The following is a 23859-nucleotide window of genomic DNA, read 5'->3' as shown; positions in this document are numbered from 1 at the left end:
AGAGTTTTAAAAGGAAATAGAATTAATGTACCGTAATAAACAAATGTTTTTCAGTATGTATCATCAAATGAGTTAATTTTACTTGTAACGCGCAATTTGATTGGTTCATTGGACTTTATCAACATTTCTTTATATCGTATAAACAAAGTTGTCCTTTAGTTCCGCTTTACGATGTGCTAGGAATGACTGCCCAATATGTTTAGTCCAGCTTTACGATGTGCTAGGAATGACTGCCCAATATGTTTAGTCCCGCTTTACGATGTGCTAGGAATGACTGCCCAATACGGTTAGTCCCGCTTTACGATGTGCTAGGAATGACTGCCCAATACGTTTGGCTTTTCTGTTTGCATTTTGTATCCACATCATATAGAATTCATATTTTCTTTAGAATTAAATAATATGAAACATGGATTATTGAAATAAAATTAATATGATTTTTACTCATTTTAAACAATTTATGGTAAGCAAAGATAGTTTTCTCTACATTATAAACCGCTTTGTGGTCTATGACGCATAAACTGTCCAAACTTTCTGTATATCGTATAGAATTAAGAGAAATTACTTTCATTCTATAAGTGAATATCCCATCACTTGAAACTTCCATTATTTTAAAATTCGTGTATCAGCGCTAGTCTTAGGAATACCGCCAATCAGATAGCCCTCTTGTCAGTTTGTATCAATCAGATAACCCTCTTGTCAGTTTGTATCAATCAGATAGCCCTCTTGTCAGTTTATACCAATCAGATAGCCCTCTTGTCAGTTTGTATCAATCGGATAGCCCTCTTGTCAGTTTGTATCAATCAGATAGCCCTCTTGTCAGTTTGTATCAATCAGATAGCCCTCTTGTCAGTTTGTATCAATCAGATAGCCCTCTTGTCAGTTTGTATCAATCGGATAGTCCTCTTGTCAGTTTGTATCAATCAGATAGCCCTCTTGTCAGTTTGTATCAATCGGATAGCCCTCTTGTCAGTTTGTATCAATCAGATAGCCCTCTTGTCAGTTTGTATCAATCAGATAGCCCTCTTGTCAGTTTGTATCAATCAGATAGCCCTCTTGTCAGTTTGTATCAATCGGATAGTCCTCTTGTCAGTTTGTATCAATCAGATAGCCCTCTTGTCAGTTTGTATCAATCGGATAGTCCTCTTGTCAGTTTGTATCAATCAGATAGCCCTCTTGTCAGTTTGTATCATGAATTTCTCTACAGAGAGCTTTTCTTCTTGTATTCCAGTGGGGAGCATCTGCCCTGAAGAACATGCTGATCGTACCCCCGGGGTCGGGGATTGTCCACCAGGTCAATCTGGAGTACCTGGCCCGCGTTGTCTTCAACGAGGAGGGTCTTCTGTACCCAGACAGTCTTGTGGGGACAGATTCGCACACCACCATGATCAACGGACTCGGGGTGGTCGGCTGGGGTAAGTTACTTGCATACTCACACACCACCATGATCAACAGACTCAGGGTGATCAGCTGGGGTACATTCATGACTTAGGGGGGGGGGGGGGGTACACAAACTTGATGGATATTGTAAAATGAATTACTTATTTTCGAGAAATAATTTTGTGGAATCATTTTAATTTGTGGGGCCAATGTTCGTGGTAAGTAAAATTTTGCTGGTTTCTGGGGATGTAATTTCGTGGGTAAGCGATATGATGCAATAGGAGAGATAACTGTACTTGTTTTAAATTAATGTTCAAAGACACGTAAATCCGTGGGTAAGAGTGACCCATGAACATCAACCCCCCATGAACATCAACCCCCCACGAACATCAACCCCCCACGAACAATGATGATTCCACATCAACCCCCCATGAACAATGATGGCTCTACATTATGAGATCTTAGGAGGTTGAGTTTTACTTGTTTACATGTATGTCCGGGGTATTTTGATTACAAAGTTGAGTTTTACTTGTTTACATGTATGTCCAGGGGATTTTGATTACAGGTTTTAATTTGTTCTTGTGTACAGTGGCATATTTTCTCCAGTTTGTTTATCTTCACTCGCTGCAAAACCCCAATTTCACAGGACATGATTGATAAGAAGGACTAGCTGACTTCGGAATGTTATCTGGCCCTTTAGGGATCATTGTTATCAGGCCCTTTAGGGTTCAATGTCATCTGGCCCTTTAGGGGTCAATCATCTAACTGATTCAGTAGTGTACCCCTGTTGGGTTTTCAGAACAAGTTGAGGTGTCTGTCCTAAATCGTCTAAACTTGCCATGTTATCCTGCATTTAGCTGATGGATGTTTGCCATCGATACAAGAACGAACAACAGATATATATTTTCCTTGTCTGTTGAAAATTCACCACTGACCGTTCTAGCTTTGTGGATTGAGATGCACAGCAGACAATGTTTTGATTGTGTGTTTGAATGCCACAGGGATTTAGTTATTTTCCCTTACACATGTCAAGTTCAATTCTTGATACCTCTTTAAATTTCTGACGATGTTTGTTGATTTATTCACCTGTGATGATGTGTGTTGATTTATTCACCTCTGATGATGTGTGTTGATTTATTCACCTCTGATGATGTGTGTTGATTTATTCACCTCTGACGATGTTTGTTAATTTGTTTCTTGCAGGAGTAGGCGGTATAGAAGCAGAGGCGGTCATGCTTGGTCAGGCGATCAGTATGGTGCTTCCAGAAGTGGTGGGGTACAAACTTACCGGAATGGTTGACCCTCTGGTGACCTCTACAGATGTTGTGCTGACCGTTACCAAGGTAACTCAAATTTTCACCAGACCTAAAATCATTTGCACAGATTGAAAATATTCAGACATATATATACTGGAAATAAAAAGATCTAACATGTTGAAACCTTGATTTTAGCACTTGAGACAGATTGGCGTGGTGGGAAAGTTTGTGGAGTTTTTTGGACCAGGCGTGTCCCAACTGTCCATCGCTGACCGGGCCACCATCTCTAACATGTGTCCGGAGTACGGTGCCACAGTGGGGTTCTTCCCGGTGGATGAAAAGAGCCTGGAATATCTCAGACAGACAGGTGGGGAAAATCACTTATAAATATTAAGTAGATCTATACGCTTTGTACGAGACACAATCGATGTTGTCATGGGTACGTGCGTATTAATTTGAGCTTCCTGTGTCTATTGAGTGTGTATTGATTTGAGCTTCCTGTGTCTATTGAGTGTGTATTGATTTGAGCTTCCTCTTTCTATTGAGTGCGTATTGATTTGGCCTTCCTCTGTATATTGAGTGCGTATTGATTTGAGCTTCCTGTGTCTATTGAGTGCATATTGATTTGAGCTTCCTGTGTCTATTGAGTGTGTATTGATTTGAGCTTCCTGTGTCTATTGAGTGTGTATTGATTTGAGCTTCCTGTGTCTATTGAGTGTGTATTGATTTGAGCTTCCTCTTTCTATTGAGTGCGTATTGATTTGAGCTTCCTCTGTATATTGAGTGGGTATTGATTTGAGCTTCCTGTGTCTATTGAGTGCGTATTGATTTGAGCTTCCTGTGTCTATTGAGTACCTACTTTATGTTTAACTTGTTTTTTAGGTCGATCAGAGGAGAGGATCAAGTTCATTGAGAAATTCCTACGAGAAATCAGAATGTTTAGGAACTACAACAACGCGGAGGAGGATCCTGTATTTTCACAGGTGAGGAAGAAACCTGCATTTGTGGTTTGTAAAAATATAACCAGACAACAGTTTTGTTTTATGATGAGAGAGAACTGTGGTCTGTTTTGTTTTATGATGAGAGAGAACTGTGGTCTGTTTTGTTCTATGATGAGAGAGAACTGTGGTCTGTCTTGTTTAATGATGAGAGAGAACTGTGGTCTGTCTTGTTTTATGATGAGAGAGAACTATGATCTGTTTTGTTTAATGATGAGAGAGAACTGTGGTCTGTTTTGTTTAATGATGAGAGAGAACTGTGGTCTGTTTTGTTTAATGATGAGAGAGAATTAGGGTGTGTTTTGTTTTATGATGAGAGAGAACTGTGGTCTGTTTTGTTTAATGATGAGAGAGAACTAGGGTCTGTTTTGTTTTATGATGAGAGAGAACTATGATCTGTTTTGTTTTATGATGAGAGAGAACTGTGGTCTGTTTTGTTTAATGATGAGAGAGAACTAGGGTCTGTTTTGTTTTATGATGAGAGAGAACTGTGGTCTGTTTTGTTTAATGATGAGAGAGAACTGGGGTCTGTTTTGTTTAATGATGAGAGAGAACTAGGGTGTGTTTTGTTTTATGATGAGAGAGAACTGTGGTCTGTTTTGTTTAATGATGAGAGAGAACTGGGGTCTGTTTTGTTTTATGATGAGAGAGAACTGTGGTCTGTCTTGTTTTATGATGAGAGAGAACTGTGGTCTGTTTTGTTTTATGATGAGAGAGAACTATGGTCTGTCTTTTTGCAGTAATATCTTCTCAACAGTGTGATAACAGGATATTTAATGACATTTATAACGAGTCTATATAAATCGTAAATATCAATTTTATAGAACGGAATTACAACTGTATCAGATGGAGTCTAGTAATTTAAATTTCATCTGACATGATAATATAATAAATAAATTTATGTAGTGCCTAATATAAAACAAATTACTCTAGGGCGCTTTACAAGGGTAGCAGTGAGGACAGCAACAATAAAAAAACAACCCCAAAAAAAACAATTAAATGGAATTAAATGACAGTATGACATAGAATCTGACGTGTGGAGTTAAGAATGAAACTATTACCTGTATAATTAGCAATGTGTCAATTTCATCCTGCTGAAAAGTATCAAATCAAGGTACTGAAAGTATCAAAAGACGATTCTTGTGAAAGCCTGATACAGTCAACGATAGCTGTTCATCCTCTGTTAATGATTTTAAGAATGTTGAAATTGTTTAAGAAATTAAAACATAATTACCTAATTCCTTATATTGAAGATCTATATATTATTAAGAATTTTATACACTAATGTGCTAATTGCACATTTTTCTGCTTTTGCATTTTAGGGAGGGGGGGGGGGGTGTTAAGTTGATTACGAAGTGTTTACATGTTGTGATCAGAGTTGTAATTCACATTGTTGACAATCAAAATAAAAAAGAAGTGATGCATGCAAAGTATAACTATAAATTATTTACAAGGATAGATCTGTCGAATTCGTAGACTTTTTCATTTAATTGAATCCATTCTGTGTTGTTGGTAGTTTAAGTATGCCTGTCTTTATTGAACAATTGTACAGCAGCTGTTTATAGGCGACACCTATCCCCCCCCCCCCCCTCCCCCTCCATTTACATGAAATGATCTTCCTGATAATCAACTTGGAAGAAGATTTAAATTCTGTTTCTTGGTATCATAATAACAATCCCCCATCATATAAACCGTATAATTACATTAAACTAGCATCACATTAACAGGGATGAACTGTGCAGTGAATCGTTGTAACAATCGTAACATTTCCCTGTAATCGTTGTAACAATCGTAGCAATTCCTCTGAATCGTTGTAGCAATTCCCCATAATCGTTGTAACAATTCCCCTGAATCGTTGTAACAATCGTAACAATTCCCCTGAATCATTGTAACAATCGTAACAATTCCCCTGAATCGTTGTAACAATCATAACAATTCCCCTGAATCTTAATTCCCTTGAATCGTAGCAATTCCCCTGAATTGTTGTAACAATCGTAACAATGCCCCTGAATCGTTGTAACAATTCCCCTGAATCGTTGTAACAGTCGTAAAAATCCCCCTGAATTGTTGTAACAATCGTAATGTACTTGTAGATGGTGGAGCTGGACCTCAGTACTGTGACATCGTGTTGCTCCGGACCGAAGCGGCCTCACGATAAAGTTCCCGTGTCGGAAATGAAAACAGACTTCCAGGCCTGTCTCAACAACAAGATTGGGTTTAAGGTCAGTATCTCGTGATGCTTTTTTCTTTCTCTAAACGTTGTCCCCTTGTTTGACTCTGTTAGAAGACAATTTTATACTATAGAAAGTCTAAGGTTTCTTGTTTTCATTTATACCTACCCCTGTGAAGTTTTCGTGGTTTTCTCTGGTAATGTATGATACATGTGTTGACTGTTGTACTTATTGTGGTTGTGCATTTTATGGTTCAGAAATATGGTGAATCTGGTAGACAGTGATAATTCTATAAATTGAAAACATACAAACAATATACAAAGTATGTCAGGCACCTTGTGATGCGTAAATAAATTTCCCTAGAATGTTTATGTTTTCATTTAGCAAAACAAGTATTCTCTTTAGCAAAACATTCAAGTCTTCTATTTAGTTCAAGCATGTATTCTATTTATATGAGGAGAAATGAATATGTAAAGATAATGTACTATAACTAAGCAGGCATATACAAGTGGAATATGAATTTCAGGGCTTCGCTATACCGGCCGACAAACAGGCAACCAAAGTCCCGGTCGTGTATGACAACCAGGAGTATGTCTTGTCACATGGTTCTGTCGTCATAGCAGCAATCACCAGCTGCACTAACACCAGTAATCCTAGTGTTATGCTCGGGGCAGGTAAGAATCGGTAAACCTAGCGTTATGTTGGGGGCAGGTAAGGATGCAGATAGTTTTAACACCTCTTTAAATACCCCCATCTCCTCCATTTCACAATTCATTTTAAAGATGCTACATACATTTCTCTCAAAACTATATCAATTAATTTGTTTACATCTTTTTCTTTACCTCAGGGCGTACATTGCACATTTTGTACATTTGTTTATGATATTGCTAAAAGTTAATTATTCAATGTGAAAAAAAAATATCAGTTGTTTGCCGGCTTTTAAATCCGTGTTCATATTCTTGAAATCATATAAACTTTGCTTGTGTATCTGTAGGTTTATTGGCTAAGAAGGCAGTGGAGGCGGGGCTCAATGTCAAACCATACATCAAAACCAGCTTGTCTCCAGGAAGTGGAGTCGTCACTTACTACCTCAGGGAGAGCGGGGTCACACCTTACTTAGAGAAACTAGGGTAAGTATCAAAAGTCACACCTTACTTAGAGAAACTAGGGTAAGTATCAAAAGTCACACCTTACCTAGAGAAACTAGGGAAAATATCAAAAGTCACACCTTACTTAGAGAAACTAGGGTAAGTATCAAAAGTCACACCTTACCTAGAGAAACTAGGGTAAGTATCAAAAGACACACCCTACTGAGAGAAACTAGGGTAAGTATCAAAGGTCAAAAATTCAGAGCAAGAGCACTAGATAAAAAATCTTTTTATTCAGAAGTTACATGTAGTAATTTTCAGGACATGATGTGGCAGTTAGAATTTGTGATTGATTCTCAGACAGGTTCAACATTGTAGGGTATGACTGTATTACAAATAATTGATTTTCTACAGGTGTGATATTGTCGGGTTTGATATGTGATTGATTTTCTACAGGTTTGACATTGTGGGGTATGCCATGTATTTGATTTTCTACAGGTTTGACATTGTGGGGTATGACATGTATTTGATTTTCTAAAGGTTTGACATTGTGGGGTATGACATGTATTTGATTTTGTACAGGTTTGACATTGTGGGGTATGACATGTATTTGATTTTCTACAGGTTCGACATTGTGGGGTATGACATGTATTTGTTTTCTGCAGGTTTGACATTGTGGGGTATGATGTTTAATTGATTTTCTACAGGTTTGACATTGTGGGGTATGACATGTATTTGATTTTGTACAGGTTTGACATTGTGGGGTATGACATGTATTTGATTTTCTACAGGTTCGACATTGTGGAGTATGACATGTATTTGTTTTCTGCAGGTTTGACATTGTGGGGTATGACATGTATTTGTTTTCTACAGGTTTGACATTGTGGGGTATGACATGTATTTGATTTTCTACAGGTTTGACATTGTGGGGTATGACATGTATTTGATTTTCTACAGGTTCGACATTGTGGGGTATGACATGTATTTGTTTTCTGCAGGTTTGACATTGTGGGGTATGATGTTTAATTGATTTTCTACAGGTTCGACATTGTGGGGTATGGCTGTATGACGTGCATTGGTAACAGTGGCCCCCTACCAGAAACAGTATCTGGAGCAATAGAAAAGGTAACAGTCTTGTAGAGAAATGACAAATTTTGAATGTAATTCTTCCTGCGACTTCATTTATGTAGTTTCTGTTGCTAATTGCTAAAAGTTTATCGTGCTATGGTATACATGTATATTGGACACCCTTCCCCTTTGGAAGATGCAGTAATTGTCAGGTGGACACCCCCCACAGGAAAAGAATTCTGGCTTTGTACTAGCGAAGACAAAGAATTACAAGTGCAGGTCCAATATGGTATTCATAGAGACCAAAATTTATCTTCACAGAATTCCCTTGTTGCCTGAAGGCTACTTTCATATTTGTAATGATACTTTCACTTTCTTCTGATTTGTTACAGGGTGACCTGGTGGCCTGTGGTGTTCTATCAGGGAACCGAAATTTTGAGGGGAGGATCCATCCACTCACTAGGGCTAATTACCTAGCCTCCCCACCCCTAGTCATCGCCTACGCTTTAGCCGGCACTGTCCTGATCGACTTTGAGAAAGACCCCCTGGGTAAGGAACCATGTGGTTGTATTTCTGTGCTGCATGTATCACTGGTGCGACAGAAAATTAGGACAACACATGATAGCTTTCCTTGTAACTAAGTAACCCTGGATTATATTAACATTATGGATTTTTTAAAACCACTGAATGAACCAAGGATTTATCAGCCAGATTTGGGAAATTCCATCTTTATTGATTTGGGGATTTTTCATTTGAAATGCTGTCAAATATCATGATCAATTTTTGTCCATTTTACAGGAACCAATCCGGAGGGCAAGCCAGTCTATCTTAGAGACATCTGGCCAACTAGAGATGAAATCCAGGTAAGTGTTGCGTCAATTCTTGAAATCTGTGTGAGAATAAGAGGTCATGAGATAGAATTATAGAAACAAAGCATTGGCAGAAGATAGAAACACAGCATTAGCAGAAGATATAAACAAAGCATTAGCAGAAGATAGAAACACAGCATTAGCAGAAGATATAAACACAGCATTAGCAGAAGATAAAAACACAGCATTAGCAGAAGATATAAACAGCATTAGCAGAAGATAGAAACAAAGCATTAGCAGAAGATATAAACACAGCATTATCAGAAGATAGAAACACAGCATTAGCAGAAGATAAAAACACAGCATTAGCAGAAGATATAAACAGCATTAGCAGAAGATAGAAACAAAGCATTAGCAGAAGATATAAACACAGCATTATCAGAAGATAGAAACACAGCATTAGCAGAAGATAAAAACACAGCATTAGCAGAAGATATAAACAGCATTAGCAGAAGATAGAAACAAAGCATTAGCAGAAGATATAAACACAGCATTAGCAGAGGATAGAAACACAGCATTAGCAGAAGATATAAACACAGCATTAATAGTAGAAGATAGAAACAGCATTAGCAGAAGATAGAAACACAGCATTAGCAGAAGATATAAACACAGCATTAATAGCAGAATATAGAAACACAGCATTAGCAGAAGATATAAACACAGCATTAATAGTAGAAGATAGAAACACAGCATTAGCAGAAGATAGAAACACAGCATTAGCAGAAGATATAAACACAGGACAGGCTGGGTTAAATATTTTTTTGATTGCAGGGTGTATCCCACAGTTTGTTAGGGTAAATTACTTTAGTAGGATTTCTTTTTACAAAAGGAAGGGAATATTAAATTATCTGAGAGAGAAATTGATATATAGTGGAGACTGCTACAATACTTGAATATGATTGGAGCATTAAAGCAGCATGTTCTTAGGAAGTTTTCAATTTATTGTCTCGGAAATGAACAGTGAAATCGGTGCTGGTGTTGGTAAATTTATCAGTCACGTTGATTACAGTGCTGGTGTTGGTAAATTTATCAGTCACATTGACTACAGTGCTGGTGTAGGTAAATTTATCAGTCATGTTGACTACAGTGCTGGTGGTGGTAAATTTATCAGTCATGTTGATTACAGTGCTGGTGTTGGTAAATTTATCAGTCACGTTGACTACAGTGCTGGTGTTGGTAAATTTCAGTCACATTGATTACAGTGCTGGTGTAGGTAAATTTATCAGTCATGTTGATTACAGTGCCGGAGTTGGTAAATTTATCAGTCACATTGACTACAGTGCTGGTGTTGGTAAATTTATCAGTCACATTGACTACAGTGCTGGTGTTGGTAAATTTATCAGTCACATTGACTACAGTGCTGGTGTAGGTAAATTTATCAGTCATGTTGATTACAGTGCCGGAGTTGGTAAATTTATCAGTCACATTGACTACAGTGCTGGTGTTGGTAAATTTATCAGTCACATTGATTACAGTGCTGGTGTAGGTAAATTTATCAGTCATGTTGATTACAGTGCCGGAGTTGGTAAATTTATCAGTCACATTGACTACAGTGCTGGTGTTGGTAAAAAGGAATGTGATTCTAGAATACGTCGGTTTCGAGATACGTCCAATTTATTTCCCTTTGTAGAACTCTCGTACATAGTAAGGCGCGAAAGAATTTGTTTACACGCAAGAGTGGGACAGATATTCATCACAGCGTAAGTGAATGTGCTCAGTAAGTTTCTCATACGCTGTTTAATAACACGAATTCGACTGATACACAAACTAAGTAAGTGATAAGTATTTAGGAAGTAATTAAATACATAGAATTCTTATCCTATCATGTTATTTTGCTGGTCATAGGTACCATATCCAAGATATTTCTTGCAAATATGACATTGTTTGTATGTTTCCACTTCGGTAAAACATTTCTTTCGATAGTATTTAGTATTTCCCACATTTACACATTTAAAAAGAAGCCGCATTTAATACATTTCATCGTCTTTCTTGTTGGCTGTATATCCACTCTGTCCCACTTAGGCATTCAAAGTTCCACTAAATGCACCTCCTATACAGAAGAGTTCGTATCTCGAAACTGGCGTATTCAAACTACTAAACGTGCATTTTTGAATGTTGTGAAGAAGTCCTACATGCATGTCATGGCAGGGCACTTGGGGATTTATCTCTGGTTTTTTTCTAACAGTGAAGGGCACCTTTCTCCCTTTGACAACAAATGACTATTTCTCCTTCCACAGGTAAAAATAGTCCTAGTAGGAATTACAAAAAATTGTAATTGTATGAGAGTTTTAACAAAAATCATTTCTATATCTTTTCCGTAATTTTCTGTAATTATCAAAATCTTATGATATAGATAAAAATAGGTAATCAATCGATTTTTATGCCTAATTTGAGATGATCTGGGACCCCCCCCCCCCCCCATGGGAGCTTACAGCTGCTGGATAAAACCCTGGTGGATGATGCAAACTATTGACCTCAGAAATCTGAGTATGTCACACTTATCCAGGAGATAGCAGCATAAATTAATTGTATGAAATTACCTTGCTCCCCCTCCCCCCTTCCCCCAGGGTCTCTTCGTCAGTGAATGTTCTATAGGTAGCAGAACATTTAGTCACATCTGTAGTTAGAGCGTCGTGCTCAAAATCACACAGCCTCTCTCCTCTGTTGGCGTGAGTTCGAATCCCGCTCGCGCTGGTAAGTGAGAAAGTTTCCCAGTTTACTTTCGGAAGGTCGGTGGTCTCTTCCCAAGTACATTGTATCTAGATTCTCTTTTCTACCAATAAAATCTGGGTGCCACCAGATAACTGAAAAATTGTTGAGTGGCGGAAAACATCAATCAATCAATCAATCAATCGGAATGAATAGACAAACTTCCCACACTGTAGGTGATTTTTGAACTTCCCTGTACTTCCTTACATATGAATGTACAGTGTAGTATTGATTTGAAGTATGTACATGGAATTTTTGTTTTGCAGGCAGTAGAGAGAGAGTTTGTAGTCCCAGCAATGTTTACCGATGTGTACTCCAGAATTCAGGTAGGTGTGTTGTGGATTAACTTTCATGATTTTCTGTTTATATATACAGGTACATGTAGGTTTGTTTCTGTGTACATGTAGGTTTGTTTCTGTGTACATGTAGGTTTGTTTCTGTTTGTTTCTGTGTACATGTAGGTTTGTTTCTGGGTACATGTAGGTTTGTTTCTGTGTACATGTAGGTTTGTGTCTGTGTACATGTAGGTTTGTTTCTGTTTGTTTTTGTGTACATGTAGGTTTGTTTCTGTTTGTTTCTGTGTACATGTAGGTTTGTTTCTGTGTACATGTAGGTTTGTTTCTGTTTGTTTCTGGGTACATGTAGGTTTGTTTCTGGGTACATGTAGGTTTGTTTCTGTTTGTTTCTGGGTACATGTAGGTTTGTTTCTGTGTACATGTAGGTTTGTTTCTGTGTACATGTAGGTTTGTTTCTGTGTACTTGTAGGTTTGTTTCTGTCTACATGTAGGTTTGTTTCTGTGTACATGTAGGTTTGTTTCTGTTTGTTTCTGGGTACATGTAGGTTTGTTTCTGGGTACATGTAGGTTTGTTTCTGTTTGTTTCTGTGTACATGTAGGTTTGTTTCTGTGTACATGTAGGTTTGTTTCTGGGTACATGTAGGTTTGTTTCTGTGTACATGTAGGTTTGTTTCTGTGTGATGAAATTGATGAGAATCAAGAATGATGTGAGAGAAAATGAGAAATTTTATAAATTGATTGAAATGTTTTTGCAAAGGATTATGTATGATCACAGTTATTTTGAGCCTCTGTAGATAAATGTCACATTTCAATTTTCTAAAGTTTTAAAGAAAAACTTGAATCTTTTTATTTTAATTCGAAAATTAAATCATGATCTTTACAGTTTCAAGTAATACGTCTCATACGTTTTCAGCCATTTGGATAGCATAGACTCGAAACTTATTTAGCAATTTCTCAATTTTTAATTTTTGTTGAAGTGATGATTATTTTGTTGACGATTAACTTCTAGAAAATGTAAGAGTGCAGTTTCAACAAGCAAGGTATTTTCTGTCACGTGTACTGGGAAGAGAAATGTAGGATATAAATGAAAAGTTTTGTCCGAGCCTGCACTAAATTTTTTCTAAAAGAATAACTACATGAAAGTTACGACTGAATGTCAAATAAATGATGCTAGTCTCCATGGAAACGTCATATTTATGATGTTGTAATTTTCATTCAATCTCATTTTGATCAGTTTGGGAAATAACTACACAATTAAGTTGCATCGGGATTCTTGGACAAAATGCACTGAATTTGTAAACAATTTGAATGTCAAATAATGGTATAATTTTGATTTGATGTCATCTTGATTAGTTTGGGGATAATTGGACAGCTGAAGTTGCCTGTAAGTTTTGATGGGCAAATAGAGTGTTTATCAGGGATAGTCCTTTGTGAAAATTTGATTCAAACATGTTACTGACATTGATCTGCCTTCATTATCAGCAAGGAAACAAAAGGTGGAACTCCTTAGTCGCACCCGAGGGCATGTTGTATCCGTGGGACGAAAAATCAACCTACATCAAATCACCTCCATTCTTTGAAAGCATGGTACGAATTTCTGTCTGAAAATAGCATGTTACTTTTTAATGTTTTGTAAAAGGAATTCTATGTCATGATTTACATGATTCAAGACATGAAGGGTTTTTAAATATGTGGACAAAAACGTCAGTCTGCTTCTGAATATTGCGTACATCCAAACACTGTATTTTTTCTCACTGGGCATTGGGTCTGCGTTAGTTAGTTGTTAACAATGGTGGACATGATGATTATATAACCAGTTTAACGCCGACAGATATCTGATGATATTTTACATAAGATGACGAGATTTAACTCTGACAGATATCTGACGATATTTTACATAGATGACGAGACTTAACTCTGACAGATATCTAATGATATTTTACATACGATTACAAGTTTTACTCTGACATGGATATCCTGATTTTTTACATACGATTACAAGTTTTACTCTGACATGGATATCCTGATTTTTTACATACGATTACAAGTTTTACTCTGACCGATATCCTGATTTTTTACATACCATTACAAGTTTTACTCTGACATGGATATCCTGATTTTTTACAGGGCAAGGAAGTGTCCCAGCCAGAAAGCATTAAAGACGCTCATGTTCTACTTAACTTTGGGGATTCCGTGACCACGGATCACATATCCCCCGCTGGCAGTATCGCCAGAAATAGTCCAGCAGCACGTTACCTAGGCAATAGAGGGTTGGTCTCCAAAGTGTTTAGATTATAGCAAAAATTTGAAAGATTCAGGGAGTTAATTATGAATAGAACAGAGATTGACAGATGTCTTTGTTGAGCTTATCATTTATGGATATTAAAAGTTTTTTTTTTGCAATTTTGATCAAATATTGTGGGTGCTGAGAAATTGTGTGATAGAATTGATAGGAAATAGTGCTGGAACTTGAATAGTGTTACAGGTTTTATTAGGGCCAGCTTGTATGGAATTTTACCTTTGAATCCTTCTTTAGTGTGCATTTGACTAAAACATGGATCTTAATGTTTATATTTAAAGTCAAGAAGGTGAAAAACTCTCAAAAGCCTCTTTACAGATTTTTATGAAATTGGTCGGAATGATGCTCACGATACAGTTTTCATTTGACAGGTTATCCACTCGTGAGTTTAACTTGTGTGGATCTCATTTTTCAGGTTAACCCCTCGCGAGTTTAACTCGTATGGATCTCGTAGAGGAAATGATGCCATAATGTCACGAGGCACCTTTGCCAATATTCGTCTAGTCAACAAATTCATGAGCAAGGCCGGCCCCAGAACGCGACACATACCATCTGGTGATGAGGTGAGTAATGTAGAGACTGGAGTTCTGAACGCGACACATACCATTTGGTGATGAGGTGAGTAATGTAGAGACTGGAGTTCTGAATGCGACACATACCATCTGGTGATGAGGTGAGTAATGTAGAGACTGGAGTTCTGAATGCGACACATACCATCTGGTGATGAGGTGAGTAATATAGAGACTGGAGTTCTGAACGCGACACATACCATCTGGTGATGAGGTGAGTAATATAGAGACTGGAGTTCTGAACGCGACACATACCATCTGGTGATGAGGTGAGTACTGCCCCAGAACGCGACACATACCATCTGGTGATGAGGTGAGTACTGTCCCAGAACGCGACACATACCATCTGGTGATGAGGTGAGTAATGTTGAGACTGGAGTTCTGAACGCGACACATACCATCTGGTGATGAGGTGAGTAATGTAGAAATTGGAGTTTTGAATTTTTCTACAGTATAACCTGTTTAGTGTGAACACTTATTACAATGACTGTATGTAAATAATGAAGTTTCGGAACACTTCTAGTATACCGGTCCCCAAAATATGGCGCTAAAATGTGTGCCGCCGAAGGCGGTTTAGTATATATATACGATCGCGTTAGCGATCAGTAAAATCGCTAAAACGGGAAAAAATCACAAAAATAACCCCAAATTCGAATTCCTTGTTAAAAATGAAGTTTAAAAAACTGTTTTTTAAATCAGTTTTTTAAATCCGAAATGAAAAATAATGCAAGAAGACGTACATTTTTTGTTCCAAAATAAATGGAATCCGTTGTTGAGCAAAAGGGTCACGTTCGCTTTGTATACGTAATTCTCATGAATATTTGTATGATACGACGTCACTGGTGTTGATGTAAACAAACTGAACAGCTGATTTGCGATGAAAATGCCTCTAAAAACTGAATTTTTTTTTATTTGTGCTGATGCAAGAGAGCTGATTCACTAGGATTATCAGTTTTGATAAATTTGGACGGCAAAATATGTGGCAACGGGAAATTTGGATTAAAGGATTCGTCATATTCAAGCGACGGATTTATATGGAGATGTTCTAACCAAAATTTCCATCAGGACTGGTAGCTGGTTTGAAAAGCACAAATTAACGCTGGAAAAAGTTCTGTTAATAACATATTTCTGGGTATACAAAGCTAGTAAAAGTTTCGTGAGACACGAACTTGAAATTGCAAGTCAAACTGTTGTTGATTGGTATAATTATTCTAGAGAAGTGCATGCATATTTAAGAGAAGAATTCAGACAAAATAGGAGGAGTGGGATTTTTTTTGTTGTTGTTGAAATTGACGAAATTTGGTAAAAGAAAATTTCACAAGGGACGGTGTCTGGGTTTTTGTTGGCACTGAAAGGGAGACGAAAAGGTACTTTTTTACAACAGTGGTAGATCGAACACGAGAAACTCTGCTTGAAATAATAAAAACCAAGATATAGCCCGGTACAACTATAAAAAAATCTTACAGACTCATTAAATCTGTATATGACCCTCTCGATACTCGTACCCAACCTTACTTCGGAACCCATGATTGCCAAACAACGACTAGTTCTTCAACCCCTCGATCTGATTAATGCAAACAACAGCTTATAGATGATTTTAGGTTGTAAGGTAAGATAATTTTAACTACATTTGACTTGTCGGGGGCTGCCGCCCCCAAGCCCCCGCTTAGTATACTCAAACGCCGTCGGGCTTTTATTTTTATCGCACGATTTTCATTGCTCAGCATCCGAGGCGAAAATACAAATGGCGGCGTGTTTACATTCCGCTTAGCAACGGCAAGGGAAATAACTGTTCATGCACAGTCGCGTGCTTCTGGGGACCGGTATACTAGAAACTTCCCGAAGTTTCTCATGCTTTTATATTGCTTTCTTTAAAGAATTTGTTAAAACCAATTCATATATTATAATAATGTCCATTTCAATCAAACACATTAATTTCAGAGCACAATTTTTTGGGTTTTTTTGTACTTAGGCCAATTTTTTTTTTAAATTGGTTTACGGATTTCAAAATTTTCAAATCCGTTCGGAGGAGGTTAAAAAAAAAAAAGTTCAAATGACAAAATGTTAATAAAAATGAACTTGATTTGAGGTCAATGTTTTATTATCAACTTTAATATTCTCTTCACTGTCAACTTAGAATGGTGGTGGAATATAGCGACTATTGTGCACCTTGGCAACAATGCTGTTTCCTTCAAAAATGTTATTTGTTTATTAACTTTCTATCATTATCAAATGTCCATTGTTTACCGTTTAGTTATGTAAATCCCAAAATAAAAGAACCACATCGTTTTTCTATTCAAAAGATGGCATCCATGACGTATATAGGGACGCACTAATCACCTGAAGTACTAAAATCCTGACTGACCTTACCAAGTTTATATTTTGTCTAAAAGTTTACTTTTAAGCTTTAAAGTCTTATTTATGAAGTCAAGTAAAGTTATAAATAAAATTCATGAACCCTATAAACATTTATTCAAAAAATCTGAATTTTATATAGGTCAGATCAATTTATTGTTGGTAGTCAACAAAATTTATACAATGAATGAATTCAATGAAGTTAAATATGTTTTCAACCTCCTTCAATATATGAAGAATTACACATATTAATTATGAAGAATATTTCTTTAAAATTCATTAATAAGAATTTAAAAGTGTATCCTTGGCAAAATGTATGTCTGGTAAGGTCAGGTAGGGTTATACTTGTTTATGTGATTAGTGCAACCCAACGTACGTCATGGATGCTATCTGAAAACAAGTGTTTGTTTTATTATTTTGGGATTTACATATCTAAATGGTATGCAATGCATAATTAATGCTAATTGGAAGTTAGTTTCATAAACAGATAACTTATTGGAAGCAAAAAGCATTATTACTAAGGTGAAGAATAATTGTTAGCACCGGCTGAAGTTGACTGATATTCCACACATGACACATGAATATTATGGACTGTCCCGAGATTTTGACGGAGAGGCATCTGTCCAAATATCCAGTCCAGGGGAATCTATTTTCTTTTCTTTCTTTCTTTTTCTTTTTTTGTGAAAAGGAAAAATTACAGCATCGGAAATATAAAAAGGAGTGAAAAACCATTTTATTTTTTTTCCAACATCCCCAAAAATAAGTGCGGCGGATCCGTAAACCAACTCAATAAAAAAAAAAAGGCCTTAGTGCTTGATATTGCAGTATTGTGCAAAATATGGAATGATCTTATATTACAGGTCCTTACAAAAGTTAAAGCAGTAGAGAAAATTAAAACATTGCAAAAGGATCTTTTCACCTTCAACACAGTTTTAGTAACACATTTTTTATTTTTTTTTTTTACAGATGGACATTTTTGATGCTGCGGATCGATACCGTAAGGAAAACTGCCCAGTCATTATTCTGGCCGGGAAGGAGTACGGGTCTGGTTCGTCCCGGGACTGGGCAGCTAAAGGGCCCTGGATTTTGGTAACGAGATTTCCTGAATTTTCTCTTCGGTTTTATTTCCTGCATTTCTTTTCTGTTCTATTTGCATGTGTTCTCCAAGTATTTGTTAACTGTAGAGGTTATGGAGTCAAGATTGAAATTTTTTCTGTTTACAAACCTATCATTAGGGCCTCTCTGAAGTATGTGTGTGTGTGTGTGGGGGGGGGGGGGTGTTCTATCTTGTATGTACAGTGAAGTCTTCTGTTTACAAACCTATCATTAGGGACTCTCTGAAGTGTGTGTGTAAAGGGGGGGGGGGTCTATCTTGTATGTACAGTGAAGTCTTCTGTTTACAAACCTATCATTAGGGCCTCTCTGAAGTATGGGGGGGGGGGGGGGGGGGGGTCTATCTTGTATGTACAGTGAAGTCTTCTGTTTACAAACCTATCATTAGGGACTCTCTGAAGTGTGTGTGTGGCGGGGGGTCTATCTTGTATGTACAGTGAAGTCTTCTGTTTACAAACCTATCATTAGGGACTCTCTGAAGTGTGTGTGTGTGTGTGGCGGGGGGTCTATCTTGTACGTACAGTGAAGTCTTCTGTTTACAAACCTATCATTAGGGACTCTCTGAAGTGTGTGTGTGTGTGGCGGGGGGTCTATCTTGTACGTACAGTGAAGTCTTCTGTTTACAAACCTATCATTAGGGACTCTCTGAAGTGTGTGTGTGTGGGTGGGGGGGTTCTATCTTGTACGTACAGTGAAGTATGTGTACTCCTGCAGGTTCTTGGTTTGAGTTTTTGTGTCCGTAGGATGAGACACAACCTAAGAATTTAATAAATGTGGAAAAAAGATAATTAGGAATTACACAGGTTTTAATTAGACAGCATTAACTGTTCAATGTTGTAAAAATGTGTTTTCATAGATTTACCATAAAAATAGGGGTCAGGGGTCACACTTTTCTATCATCGTTGTATTCCTAGTCCCCCTATGAAAATCTTGCTTCTTTTGTAGGGTATTAAGGCAGTGATCGCAGAGAGCTATGAGCGCATCCATCGTAGTAACCTGGTGGGAATGGGAATAATTCCGTTCCAATATTTAGAGGGTCAGACCGCAGAAAGCCTGGGACTCACTGGAACCGAGACCTTCTCCATAGAAATCCCAGACAACCTCACGGCCGGTCAAGTGTTAGAGGTCAAGGTGAGTGTCCAGGGCTCAACATTAACTTTTTTTCCTACTTGTCCATTCGGACAAGAGACAAAGATATTTACTTGTCCTAACTTCAACTTCACTTGTCCGGAAATTTTTTTAAAAAGGATATAATATTGTCAACTTGAAAACTGTATTTAATTTACTTAATATATAGTCTATTTTTATACCTGCTTGATTGATTGTTTTTTATCTTATTATCTTGATAAAAACAACAAACGCATAAAACAAAATTTTATCTAGACTTCCCATCTTGAATCAATGGCTTCGTAAGATCCATTGATGCATTCTCTCACCAGAGGGCGCGCTACGTTGTGGAGCGTAGCGTAACGCTCTCTGGTAAGAGATTGCAATGGGTGATTGAAAGTAGTACGCAATAAGTGAACACCAATCCCGATTGAGTTTGACTCAGCTAGTAATCGAAGTTCATTTTCCATGCATTATACATGTACTTCCGACTCTTAACTACCGATAAACTTTTCACAAAATTGTTTGGAGACTTCTTTACATAAAAAAGCGCTTGTCCAATCGGACAAGTGCCCATCAATATTCACTTGTCCGAAATGTTTTTCCACTGGTACCGGACAAGCGGACAAACGTAAATGTTGACCCCTGGTGTCTGTGTCAAGGTGAAATACTGATGCAATAATTGAAGGTGGAAATGAAAAATATTGGAAGAGCTGTTTTGTTGCTCTGTGCAAGGCCCATATTTTAAAAGATTTTAAATGCAATGATCAAGTTGGCATGAGAACCCATATTGCTTTTGGTATCATGCATGGGTCAAAATTTGGTGCACCGCCTAATGCTAGTATTTTCTCTGTGAGCGAACTCCCATGGGGACCCAGGTTATAATAGGTCCTCAGTGCCCTTTGAACTCCCGTGGGGTCCCAGGTTATAATTGGTCCTCAGTTCCCTTTGCTTGTCAGAAGAAGCGACTAAATGGGACAGTCATTTGGATGAGCCCGCAAAAACCGAGGCCCTGTGTCACAGCAGGTGTGGCACGATAAAGATCTCTCCCCACTCAAAGGCAGTAAGCACCAAGCATAGGCCTAAAGTTTGCAGCCCTTCACAGGCAATGGTGACGTCCCCATTTAAGAGAGATATTCTCAAGCGGGATGTTAAACAGTACACAACCAAACAACCTCCACAAGTCCAAAGTCTTTGGAATGGGGCATAAAGAATATTAGAACAGCATATTTTTGAATTTTAGAATCTTCATTGTTGTACAGAACATTGACAGGGCATGATTTGAATTTTAGAATCTTCATTGTTGTACAGAACATTGACAGGGCATGATTTGAATTTCCTTCCTTCCTTTCGTAGCTGAGCGATGGCAGAACATTCCAAGTGAAAGCGAGGTTCGACACAGAGGTTGAGTTGACCTACTTTAGACATGGTGGGATCCTGAACTACATGATAAGACGAATGCTCTGACAGACATAACCTCCGAGTGAAAGTTGCCATATCAGGAGCACAGAAAACACTGGGGATCGCTTTGTTGATTACGATTTTTTGATTTGGGGTGGATGATCTTGATAGGAAAAAGTGGAAATTTGCAGGCTCAATGCTTAACACGTGTCTTTCAGATGTTTATGTAGAGTTATCTCCCTTTTTATTTTGCCATTGATTTGTGATCAAGAATTTGGAAGAAAAAAAAATGTGTTCAGAAGTACGATGTTTTATACTGGTATAATGTACAAGGTTAATTCTCCGTTTTGATATTTTTGAATGAGCAGATGATATGCCTGCATACAATGAGGTTGAAATGAATCTTTCAGGAGCTGACGATATCAGGGGGAAAAAAATTGCATTTTGAAATTAGGTACAAGGTACCTCTTTTGCTTTGATGAAAAATTATTTTACTGTGTATTTTTTTTTTTTATAAAAGAAATAACTGATATTCTTAATTACATTGTGTATTGATATTTATTTCGACTTTGGAAACCTCTTGTGTTTGAACTTTATGTTTTTAACAGAGTTTTACGGTCGGGTGTAAGCATGCATTTGTATGATTGTATTGAAAATGTTACTGGGTTTTTAATTTTGATTTCTATATTAAGAAAGCATTTCTGTAAGATATTTTCGGGGTTTTTTAATTTTGATTTTCTGTATTATGAAAGCATTTCTGTTTGTTTACACGTACCAGCTTCTCTTTCTGAATATTCAGGTTTATAATACATGTGAGGGGTCTACTTTTTGTATTGATTTCCAATTTATGATTTGAAAAATCAGTTGTATAAATGAACATGGACAGAATTTGCTGTGAAATTTTTATTTGAAATTTACGAAACAAATTATGCTATTTAATGAGAATAATCCCTAGGATGATGAGTATGTGATGTTGATTTGAGAGAATATGTGTTAGTTAATTAATACACACATTTGTGTGTTTTGAACGATATAAAATTTGTCGTGGTTGATATAGTATTACAGTGACTGTTGATATACTGTTATATTGACTGCTGGCAAAACCCAGGAGAAGAAACTGTAACAAATAAAACTCAAATTCATCATGTGATCAAAGATAGTGTTGTTTTGTTGATTATTTTAAAGTTTGGGGGGGGGGGGGTGGCCTTGTATCAGATTTTTTTAGGTCATCTGAGTTTACTCATTTACCTATTGCAATTGGTGCGTAGTACGTTAACAATTGAACAATTTTAACTTCTTCTTGATAACTACTTGTCCAATTCTTTTCATATTTAGTATAAATCATCTTTAGGACAAGGGGGACAAATTGTAAATTTCAGGACTCGCACCCTGGGGCCTTAAGGGCGGGGCAAAAATTGACCAATTTTGAAAAAATTTCTTCTTGAGAACCACACACATGTAAGAAAAACTAAATGCATAGTGATGTAGAGCAGGAAGGCCTCTACCAAAATTGTAAATTTCATGATCCCCGGGGTAGAGGTTCTGACCCCAGGGTGGGGCCGAACTTGGTTTATAGTGTTTATGTGTAAAACACTTCAATAACATCTTCAGTGCTGTTGATACTAAATTGTTTTTGTTCTGTCTTGTCATTTTGTAATTCTGTCATTCTGTCTGAAACTTTAACTTTGCTAATAACTTTTGAACAGTAAGTGATGGAGCTTTGATATTTCACATGAGTATTCCTTGTTACAAGATATTTCCGTTGGTATTGAACCTTTTGACCTTGACATTTGACCTACTTTATTTTTTTTTTTACCTTGGTCATAACTTCTAAATGGTAAATATTAGAGCTTTCATATTGTACATGAGCATTTCTTTTGACAAGATCTTTCTACTGGTACCAAGATATTTGCCCTTGTGACCTTGGCCATCTTCGGAATTGGCCATTATCGGGGGCATTTGTGTTTCACAAACACATCTTGTTTTTTTTTCAAACTTCGTATGAAACATATTTGGAACAAGGGGAACATAAATTGTAAATTTCAGGATTCCTGCACCCCTGGGGCCTTAAAGGTGGGGCAAAAACTGCCCAAAATTGACAAATTTTCAAAAATCTTCTCAAGAACCACACATGTCACAAAAACTAAATGCATAGTGATGTGGAGTAGGAAGGCCTCCACCAAAATTGTAAATTTCATGATCCCCGGGGTAGGGGTTCTGATCCCAGAGCGGGGCCAAACTTGGTATATAGTGCTAAATGGATAGAGCAGGTAGTCTTATACCGAAAATGTTAAAAAAAATGTATCATTACATGTAGCAAATTATCACATGTAATGAATAGTAAATACATGTGTTAAAAGAATTATTTCGTGTAACAAATTAAGATCTTGAAATTACTTAGCTGGGTAATTTAGAATTCTACAGAAGTTGGCAGTTTGACTAGACATTGAAGGATCACGCGCATGTCCTGGGCAGTGAGGAATCATGTGCAGAGTCTCCATATAAAGGGGTAAAATGATATGATGCTGTGCTCTTACGGGATTGAAGATATGATTTAATTGAAGGGTAGCCCTACTAGGTGCTCTAGATATTGTTAGTCCTTCCTGACATATGTAGTAAGTACCAGACTTACCTGTGTGTTCAGTTTGTGCAGACGATTTATTATTGTTTAACACCAGTCCAAGCTGGAATGTATACAAGATTGGAGTTTACTAACTCGCTAGACACGCGCCTCTGAGATTGGAGTGTACTAACTCGTTAGACACGCGCCTGTGAGATTGGAGTTTATTAACTCACAAGAAACGCGCCTGTGGGATTGGAGTTTACTAACTCGCTAGACACGCTCATGTGAGATTGGAGTTTACTAACTCGCTAGACACGCATCTGTGAGATTGGAGTTTACTTACTCGCTAGACACGCGCCTGTGAGATTGGAGTTTACTAACTCGCTAGACATGCGCCTGTGAGATAGACACTTCATTAGGATGACACAAAAACATCTCTTTCTAGGGACAATGTTTAAAACGAAATAAAAGTTTACCCGTCCTCTTTGCTACAGACTTGATCTGTTCTATGCTACAGTGTTCACTGAATGATAACATGGAATCTAATCTTGGAATGGAAGCTGGGTAAATCCAGAGGTTACTGTGTCAAAATTTAATTGTATAAATACATAATTACAAAA

General features: G+C 37.3%; 1 protein-coding gene across 2 annotated transcripts in view; it reads left to right on the top strand.

Annotated features, from left to right (window-relative positions):
* LOC125661323 (cytoplasmic aconitate hydratase-like) overlaps positions 1 to 21831 on the top strand; it is a 40382-nt gene extending 18551 nt beyond the window's left edge. For both annotated transcript variants that reach the window (XM_048893295.2, XM_048893288.2), the window contains 17 exons: positions 1229 to 1412; positions 2581 to 2720; positions 2829 to 3000; positions 3516 to 3616; positions 5725 to 5853; positions 6329 to 6476; positions 6797 to 6932; positions 7931 to 8015; positions 8351 to 8507; positions 8757 to 8821; positions 11803 to 11862; positions 13315 to 13419; positions 13960 to 14102; positions 14547 to 14694; positions 18022 to 18144; positions 19114 to 19299; positions 20632 to 21831. In XM_048893295.2, the coding sequence (XP_048749252.2) occupies positions 1229 to 1412; positions 2581 to 2720; positions 2829 to 3000; positions 3516 to 3616; positions 5725 to 5853; positions 6329 to 6476; positions 6797 to 6932; positions 7931 to 8015; positions 8351 to 8507; positions 8757 to 8821; positions 11803 to 11862; positions 13315 to 13419; positions 13960 to 14102; positions 14547 to 14694; positions 18022 to 18144; positions 19114 to 19299; positions 20632 to 20742 (2193 nt within the window). In that variant the 3' untranslated portion in view covers positions 20743 to 21831. The remainder of the gene's footprint in view (positions 1 to 1228; positions 1413 to 2580; positions 2721 to 2828; positions 3001 to 3515; positions 3617 to 5724; positions 5854 to 6328; positions 6477 to 6796; positions 6933 to 7930; positions 8016 to 8350; positions 8508 to 8756; positions 8822 to 11802; positions 11863 to 13314; positions 13420 to 13959; positions 14103 to 14546; positions 14695 to 18021; positions 18145 to 19113; positions 19300 to 20631) is intronic.
* The last annotated feature ends 2028 nt before the right edge of the window (positions 21832 to 23859 follow it).

This window comes from Ostrea edulis, chromosome 8 (assembly GCF_947568905.1).
Source record: "Ostrea edulis chromosome 8, xbOstEdul1.1, whole genome shotgun sequence".
Lineage (NCBI taxonomy): Eukaryota > Metazoa > Mollusca > Bivalvia > Ostreida > Ostreidae > Ostrea > Ostrea edulis.
This window is presented reverse-complemented; position numbering and strand designations above follow the sequence as displayed.